Genomic DNA, 9,615 nt, shown 5'->3' with positions numbered 1-9,615 from the left:
GACATTAGGTAGAGTCTTCAGAAAGACATTGCTTTAAAAGTGGGACTGAAATAGTCCTAATGTAAGACTGCTCTGGCCCTGTCCTCACAGAGCTTAAAAGCAAGTCTTAAAAGAATCAAATTGATCCTAAGTAACTTAACTGCATTATAGGAAAAATGTCTGTCCCTCTTTAAATGAATACAACAAAATCAAATTACATAAAACACAGTATCTAGCATTCAATCAGAAATTACTAGACATGTGAAGTGTCAGGAGAAAAAAAAATAACCCATAACAGGGTGGGAGAAGTCAGTCGTTAGAGACATCTTAAAATGGTGGTGCTGACATAAATAGTAGGTAGTATCTTTTAAATATAACTAGTTATTATACATATTTTAAATATGCCAAAGGATATAACAAAAAACATGAATGTGATGGGAATGAAATGGGAAGACGATGACAGAATTTCTAGATACTTCCCCAAGAGATGGAGCTGTCATAGCTTCTCCTCTATTCCACTTTCCTTTGCAACCAATAAGGGACATTTGTACTGTTAAAAAACAAAAGAAGAAGAAATTAAAAACACTCAAATGGAACTTTTTGAAATTAAACGTAATATTTGACAATAAAAATAAACTAGATTAGATTAGCATGGCTTTGGCAGTTCAGAAGTAGTGAATTTGAAGTCAAATTTAGTTTAAAATAAAGCCCAGTGAAAAACAACAAAGATTGTAAAGAAAATGAAAATAGCATTGGTAACTTGTGGGCAGTATCAAGTGGTCTAACATAGGTATAATTGGAATCTCAGAAGAAGAGCAAAGAGAGGAGGCTGCAGAAAAACATATTTGAAGAAAAAAATGATGAAAATATTTTCTGATTTGATGAAAAAATAAGTGCAGAGACCAAAGAATCTTAATAAACCTCAATCAGAACAAACAAAAACACGCCAAGGCACATTAGATCAAATTCTAATACTGGTTAAAAAGAGAGCATCTTAAACATAACCAGAGGGAGAAAAGAAGACTTTATGTGTGATGAAATGAAGATTGTCAGAAACTATTAATGCCATACAGCAACAGCATAATATATTTAAAAGACCAAAGAAGAAAAAAAAAATAGAATTCACTATGCATAGTGAATATGTCTTTTAAAAATGAATATTAGAGACTTTCTTTTTTTGAAAGTAGGATTTATTAAGACAGAAAAACTCCCCCGCAGTGGGAGGGGACTTGAAAAATGTTGCTCAACAGATACTTTTTAAGACAAAAAAAACCCAACAACAGCAACAACAGAGTTTGTTGCCAACAGATATACAATTTCAGAAATTTTAAATGTGGTAGAAAAATGATGGGACAATCACATGAAAATTTGAATTCATACTAAACATGCATAGTACCAGAATGATAGAAATGCTAAATGTTAAAAAATACTTTTCTCTTTTAAAAAGATAATTGGCTGTAGAAAACAAATAATAACCTAATGTGTGGTAGAAATAAAATTTATGTCAAAAGTGTCACAAAAGAAGTAAGGGGCTAAGTAGAAGCATACCATTGTAAAGTTTTTATACTGTACCAAATACAGTATAACACTGTTGAAGATAGACTGTGATAAAGGACAGGTAAAAATCTAGAGCAAGCCTTTAAAGAGAAAAATAGAGCTACAGCTAATAAAGTAATAAGAGAGCTAAAATGGACACAAAATTTGCTCAGTTAAAAAGACATGAAAAAGAAAGATCAGACTGACAAATAAATAGCAGTATGGTAGACTGTATTTTCTATATTATTTCAACCTTTTGATAAATTCCCACCTACACTGTACTCTGAAGCATTCCCTTTTGAGAGTTTGTCTTCTGTAAGCAAATGCTAGTTTTTTATGAGTCTCTTTTGCCACCAAACTTTCAAAGTAGTTAAAGCCTTAAGTTATGAGTGGGATAATGAAACTTGATCACAAAGCAAATAGCTGTGCATTGTTTATGCATGGACCCATATGTGGAAGTCTGGCCCCTTCATAGCACCCTATCTCTACTTAGTTCCTCAAAAGGAGTTTTCTGGCTTTCTCTTGATATAATAGGTCATGTATATGCTGTTGCTGTTGTATCTGCCGAAACATACTTGGTAAACTGCGCGCCTCTCCTGCCCTGACAGGCACACCCACCTGCTCAGGTGTCCGCCAATTGCTGGGGTATACATTGCCCATTATGTCACTAGTCAACATACTCCCATGCTTAAAGTGATGGAAACTAACTTTTTTTGCTTCCCTGGCCTAAACAAGCCTTTCTAACTTTGGGTGTAAGTTGAAAATGTAGGATACATTAAGCTTGTTTTTCATAAACATTGGAATTCCCTATGTAAAGGCCCATTGCTTTGAAGAAAATAACCTGCTTTTAGTTCTCTCTGAAACTAAGAATTTTGTCATTACCCAAATCAAACTAAGTTGATATTTATCCTCTGGACATATGATGGGGGACTGAAAAAAAAACCCCAGAATTTATGTATAAAATTATATATTTATTCTTCTTTTTTTTTTCTGAGTTGGAGTCTCACTCCGTCGCCCAGACTGAAGTGCCGTGGCATGCTCACAGCCACCCAACATGGACCTGATGAGCTCTAGCAATCCTTCCTCTCAGCCATCCAGGTGGCCGGAACTACAGGCACACACTACCACGCCTGGCTGACTTTATTTATTTATTTATTTATTTGTTTATTTATTTATTTTAATTGTAGAGATGAGGTCTCACCAAGTTGCCTGACTACCACGCCTGGCTGACTTTATTTATTTATTTATTTATTTATTTATTTATTTTATTTGTAGAGATGAGGTCTCACCAAGTTGCCTGAACCCATGGGCTCAGGCAATCTTCTCGCCTCAGCCTCCCAAAGTTCTGGGATTATAGACTTGAGCCACTGCATCTGGTCAAAGCAGTTTTTTTTTTTTTTGAGTTGGAGTCTCACTCTGTCACCCAGACTGGAGTGCAACGGCTGCTCCCGGCCACTGCAGCCTCCACCTGCTGGGCTCCAGGGATCCTTCCGCTTCAGCCTTCCATGTAGCCGGAACTACAGGCATGCACTACCACGCCCGGCTAATTTTTTGGTTTATGGTAGAGATGAGGTCTCGCCAAATTGCCTGGGCGGGTCTCGAACCCGTGGGCTCAGGCAATCCACTCACCTCGGCCTCCCAAAGTGCTGGGATTACAGGCTGAGCCACCGAGCCTGGCCTTTTTTTATGTGTTCATTTTGCTGCCTTTTAGTGATTCTGTCATTTTTTTGTTTCACCTTTTCCACATCAGCAAAACGTTTCTCTTTGAGGACTTTTTTCATTGGGGAAACAAAAAAAAAAGTCGCTCAGGGCTAGATCAAGTGAATAGGAAGGGTGGGGCACAGGGGCCTTGCCATTTTGGGTCCAAAACTGCTGAACACTTGGTGATGTGAGCAGGTTGCTTGTAAATCACCCATCATGAGAGGGGAAATAAACGTTGACAGAATTTCCAAAAAAAAAGTTCACTGAAGCCAAACCCAGCCTCTTACAATGCTAGCTGCTACACTGATGCCAATGAGGCCAACACTTACCTGGCAGGGGAAGCCTGTACTACAAGTGGCCCATCTCTAAAAAAAGATAATTATGGAGTTTTTTGGGTTCCCCCTTATATTTTAAAAAGGCATTAGGGAAGAGGAAGAGAGGAACAAAATAGGACAACAGAAGATAAATAATGAAATGGTAGATCTAAATATATCTATACTAATAATTACCTATGTAAATACTTGAAACAGTCCAATTAAGGAATGGATATAGTCCGATTGGATGAAATAAGAAAACCTAAGTGTATGCTATCTATAAGAAACCTTTAAATACGAGGATACTACAAGGTTTTAGTTAAAAAAAGAAAGAAAGAAGAAACATGCAAACACTAACCAAAAGAGAGCTACAATGACTATAGTAATGTCAGACTTTAAAATATAGAAAATTACCAGGGATAAAGAAAGATACTTCAGATGATAAAAAAGTACAATTTACCAAGAATACGTTAATAGTCTTAAGTTTATGTATTCATCTAATAACAGAGTTTCTAAATACCAGAGCCAAAAAAACTGATAAAATTAAAAGAAAAACTGAAAAATCTACAATTATGTTTAGAGACATCAGCATACCTCTCAATAATCAATAGGATAAGTAGACAAGAGGATAAGTAGGGTATGAAAAACTTGAACAGAACTATTAAACTACTTGAGCTAATTGAAGTTTATAGAATATCCCAGCCAACAACCACAGAATACACATTCATTTTAAGTACCCATGAAACACTTTCCAGTATAGATCATAAACTAGGCCATGAAACAAGCCTCAACAAATTTAAGAGAGTTAAAATCATACAAAATGTTTTATTGGACCATAATGAAATTAGACTAAAATTCAGTCAAACGAATCAAAGAAACATAGTAATCTCAAATATTTAGAAAATATAAAATAGTCTACAGCCATACCACCCTGAATGTGCCTGATTTCATAAAATATAAAACAGTCTTCCAAAGAGGAAGGAAATTGTTTAAGTGTTTTAATTGGAATGACGTATTAACATTTGTGTAGTACAGCTAAAGCAGTGCTCTGAGGTTAATATACAGCATTAAGTTGTTTTTATTAGGAAAAAAGAGAGATCTCAAGTCAAAAATCTAAGTTTCTACCATAGTAAACTAGAAAAATGAGACTATATTAAACCCAGGCCAGGTGTGGTGGCTCACACCTGTAATCCCAACACTTTGGGAGGCTGAGATGGGAAGATTGCTTGAGTTCAGAAGTTCAAGACCAGCCTGAACAATATAGCAAGAATTTGTGTGTACAAAAAAAAAAATTAGACGTGGTGGCATGCTCTTGTAGGCCTAGCTACACCCGAGGCTGAGGCAGAAAGATCACCTGAGCCCAGGAGTTAAAGATTATGATGAGCTGTGATCATGCCACTGCACTCCCGTCTTGGTAACAGAGCAAGAGTCTATAACTAAAAAAAAAAAAAAAAAACTATATATATATATATATATATATATATATATATATATATATATGCGCCACAGTAAGCAGAAAAAAGGAAATAATGAAACAGCATAATTCAATGAAATTAAAAAAAGAAAAACCAATAAAACCTAAAAGCTGGTTCTTTGAGTAGATCAAAAAAATTGATAAACCTCTAGCCAGACTAATCAGGAGAAAAGAAAGTATAAATTACCATTTTCAGAAATAAAAGAGAGGATATCATTACATATTCTATAGACATTTAAAGTAAAGCAAGAGAGTACTACCTTATTAGGTATGCTAGTGGATGATTTTAAAAGTTGTTCTGGGATACATGAGTTTGAATAAAATTATTTCATGAAATGTGAACAAATTATTCTATACTCAGATTATTCTGAAATATATCTGTTTTATTTACTATTTCCTGGCTATCAGCTTTAAGATTAAATTGCCATCCTTATTGTTAATCAACCTTAGTTAAACCCGTATGGGAATACACACAATGTCCTTTTCGGAAACAAGTCTCTTTCTATATACACCTCTAGTTTTTGCATAATTTGCCAACATTATCCAGTTAAACTTATAAATTATTTGTTGCCAGTTTGGAATGGGAGAATATGATAATTATATTTCTTTGTATTGCAGGTGTCATTAAGTAAGCTGATGGAAACACTTGGACAAGCAGAACCATATTTTGTAAAATGCATTCGCTCTAATGCTGAAAAGGTAGCAAAGTCCTATAAGAGAGCATATAATTAAACTTACTTCAAACCAAGCTTTAAGTTACTTTAAGGAGACTAAGTGGAGGGGACGATCTATCTATAATTTTTATAAATAAAGTTGTATTTCATAAACATTTTTGATGAATATTCTTCTAATTTCTACATTTACCTGCCTATAAGGTGTTAATGTGGTAAGTTTAATTTAGCATCACCTAGAATTTGAGAAGCAAATATCTCTTGAAGTTGCATCAGAAAAAAAATTTCTTTTATGAAACTTTTTACCCTATGGTAGTAATCTCTGTTTGGATATCAGCTATTCCTCTTAAAACAATTGCTTAGCATTTTTCATGTTCAGAGAGTTTTGTCTCTGTAACTTAAGGAAGATACTGTGCTTTGTCTTTCCTATTACAGTTTTCCTAATGAGAGCTTTTCAAGATATATTAAGTGTAAATATTTGTCATCTTTATTTATATTCATCATAGGAAAAAATAGTTTCCAGGCCGAACAATTAAATATATGAGGAATTATGTTCAACTTTCTTTTTTCTTTTTTTTTTTAACCCTGTTGCCCAAGCTGGAATGTGGTGGCGCAATCATTGTTCACCGCAACCTCAGACTCCTGGGCTCAGGCATTCCTTCTGCCTCAACTTTCTGAGTAGCTAGGACTTCAGGTGCACACCACTGTGCCTAGCTGCTATAAAAAAAAACTTTTTGTAGAGACAGAGGTCTCACTAAGTCATCCAGACTGGTCTTGAACTCCTGACTTCAAGTGATCCTCTTGCCTCAGCCTCCCAAAGTGCAGGGATTGCAGGCATGAGCCACCATGCCCAGCCCACCTTTCTTAATTGTTAATAAGCAGTCTGCAACTCTATTTATAAACTTTGTGACTTTAGACAAGTTACTTGATTATTCTGTGGCTTAAATATTTTCGTCTGTGTAGTAATATACTGTATTTATAGGACCATTTTCATAATGTTTTGTTTTTTGAGTATATATGCGTTAATATCTGTGAAGTGTTTAAAATATTCTTGACTGTTGTATAAGTGCTTAGTAAATGTTAGCTATTTTTTTATAATGACTATAAAGGAAACTTCTATTTACAGCTAAGTAGAAGTTTAACTTTCTGTTATTGAGATCTTGCTATACAAATAGTTCAACTAATAAAATATTTCAGGGCACATAAGTACTAAATAAGTGTTAGCTGCTATTATTATGTAACACAAATTGCCCATTTGATGATTTTTTTTTCCTTGACAACTAGTATGCCTCACCTTGCTGTAGGAAAATGTTTGTAATTTCCTTAGATGGCCATTGAATATATTATTTAGACAATAGGGAGAAATATCAGATGCTGCAAATGTATCTTAAATGTGTAGAAACATACCTACAGAGATACCTAGGAATGGTAGGGTATTGTGACTGATGTTAAGTGACTGTCTCCCATTAGCCTCCTCTGTTGATGCTTAGTGCTTATATAATGAGGGGATTAATTCTGAAGAACTACAGAAATTTTTTGTTTTTTGATGTTTTATACCACTATCATCAGCAAAAAGCATTTAGGGAAATAAGCTACTCTTAATTAACTTGTGCTAGTCATTAAAAGAAGAATCTTTCAGCTCTCAGTTAACAAAGGCCACTGGTGGAGTGGGGCAGTTAGTTTCTTAGTGAGATTATAGATAAAATCATAATGAAATACAAAAGTACAGAAGCTCTTGACCATGTATATAAATAGGTTAATCTTGTTACAGATTTTGTAGTGATTAGACTATGTGGCCTTTGAGTATGACTATCTTCTTTTTGAGCTTTTAAGATTTTTTCCCTCCACCACCAGAGAAACCTGGAAGCTTCATTTCTCCCCTTTTCCTAGATTTGGGCAGTCAGAACTTTTCTGAAGCTACCAGCTCAGAGGTGAGCTTATCCTATCAGTTTAGCTGTATCTTAACCAGACAACCTCCATTCAGTCTCTAGATGCTCAACAGTTAGCCATGCTTATAAGATAGATGTTAATTTGGAGAGTACTGTTCTGGGTTAATCCTTTTTCCATTTGCTTTTTTTCAAGCTGCCTTTAAGGTTCAATGATGCTTTGGTACTTAGACAGCTTCGATATACTGGGATGCTGGAAACAGTTCGAATTCGCCAATCAGGATACAGCTCCAAATATTCTTTCCAGGTTATGTTTTTATGGTGCTATTTATATATATAGACACATCAAGTAAGTTATTTCTACATGCCTAGCTTAGTATTTCTTTGGGGCTTATTTATTTCTCTTAATTCTTCCTTTCCATTTCATCTTTTGCATACAGAATTGAAAAGAGGTCCAGACTATTCACTTTCATAGAATCGCAACAACTTCATTAAGCTTGTTGTAATAGAATCCAGTACTTGGCTATTATCATTTGATCAGAATGTTTGCTAATACTAAGTGTACTTATGACGTAACAGTTCTTCACACTGATCTCCAGTAATTGAAATAGTTCAATCAGAATTGCCTACTCAAAAGAAAAGATTCCATTTGGTTTCCCTTAAGGTTTTCTCAGCAGGATTTTTGTTCATAGGAAACTGCCAGCAAGACAGCTATTCTTACCACCTACTACTGCTGTGGGTATAGAAATTGAAGCTCTTCAGCAACTGAGCAAGTCTTTGCTCTAACTGGAGCTGAAAACTTTATTCTCAGTTTATACCCTATAATAGCTGCCACATTCACTTTTTTTGCTGCTAAAAATTTTAGGTTCTTGTTAAATAACTTTTTCTTTGGTCTTTTATAAAGCTTTCTTATAAGGGACAATTATCCTCCATCCTTCTTTTCTTCATCTATTCCCCTTTGATAATGTAATATGTAGAGCTCAATATCTTTCTTCCTTGCCTACATTTTTCAAATTAACCTTTGTATTATTTTAAATTAAGAAACATGTCCTTGGTTTTACCCTGTTTAAAAGAATGAGAAAAATGATTAATGAAAGGATAATTAGCTAGTCTAGGATTTTGTTTACACATACTTCTCTTGTGATTTTGCAATATTTTCTTTTCATTTTTCAGGATTTTGTGAGCCACTTCCATGTGCTTCTGCCCCGAAAGATTATTCCATCTAAACTTAACATTCAGAATTTCTTCAGGAAAATAAATCTTAATCCAGATAATTACCAAGTTGGAAAAACCATGGTAAATATAATAAAGACAGCCCTTGTCAAAATTGAGTGCATTTATTTTTTAAAATAATGACAATCTTTGCCTATGAGATTGTCTATTAAAAAGATGGTGAATCAGTTATTATAAGGAAATTTATTAGGCCAAGGTTTTTTTTCTTTTTGAATCAGAGTCTCACTCTGCCACCTAGGTTGGAGTGCAGTAGCATGCTCATGGCTGCTGCAGGTTCGACCTGCTGAGCTCAGGTGATCCTTCTACCTCAGTCTTCTGATTTGCTGGGACTACAGGTGTGTACCACCACACCTGACTAATTTTTTTATTTATTGTAGATATGAGGTCTTGTCAAGTTGTCTGAAGCTGTTCTCAAACCCCTGGGCTCAGGGCAATCCTCTTGCCTCTTCCTCCCAAAGTGCTGGGATGACAGGCATGAGCCACTGCGCCTGGCCAGGCCAAGGTTTTTATTTAATAATATAGTCAGTATTAACCCTATTGCTCTAGTTCTGACTGTAATTTTAACTGCCTAAAAACTGTCTCTCACTTTTCTACTGTAATGTCCCAACCTAGTGTACCATGACCATATCTAGATTCATCCACTCCCCTTAAACTTATCAGCTACCTGCTTCTTTCAATTTCTCAGGCTAGAAACATAATCATCTTTGGCTTACCCTTCACTTTAAATATTTTGCAAAGTTCTGTTTCTTTTCTTACTTTTCTTTTTTTTTTTTTTTTTAGTTGGAGTCTCACTCTGTTGCCCATACTGGAGTGCAGTGGCC

General features: G+C 35.1%; 1 protein-coding gene across 1 annotated transcript in view; it reads left to right on the top strand.

The window, feature by feature from the left end:
• Positions 1–9,615, top strand: part of MYO9A (myosin IXA) — a 104,398-nt gene that overhangs the window by 2,286 nt on the left and 92,497 nt on the right. Inside the window, exons 2-4 of the mRNA XM_008061451.2 lie at positions 5,623–5,703; positions 7,758–7,868; positions 8,735–8,857. Coding sequence (XP_008059642.2) covers positions 5,641–5,703; positions 7,758–7,868; positions 8,735–8,857 — 297 coding nt within the window. The 5' untranslated portion in view covers positions 5,623–5,640. The remainder of the gene's footprint in view (positions 1–5,622; positions 5,704–7,757; positions 7,869–8,734; positions 8,858–9,615) is intronic.

This window comes from Carlito syrichta, unplaced genomic scaffold (assembly GCF_000164805.1).
Source record: "Carlito syrichta isolate Samal-C Ts95f unplaced genomic scaffold, Tarsius_syrichta-2.0.1 Scaffold305253, whole genome shotgun sequence".
NCBI lineage: Eukaryota > Metazoa > Chordata > Mammalia > Primates > Tarsiidae > Carlito > Carlito syrichta.
The sequence above is the reverse complement of the archived record's forward strand: the minus strand, read 5'-3'. Positions and strand labels throughout refer to the sequence as shown.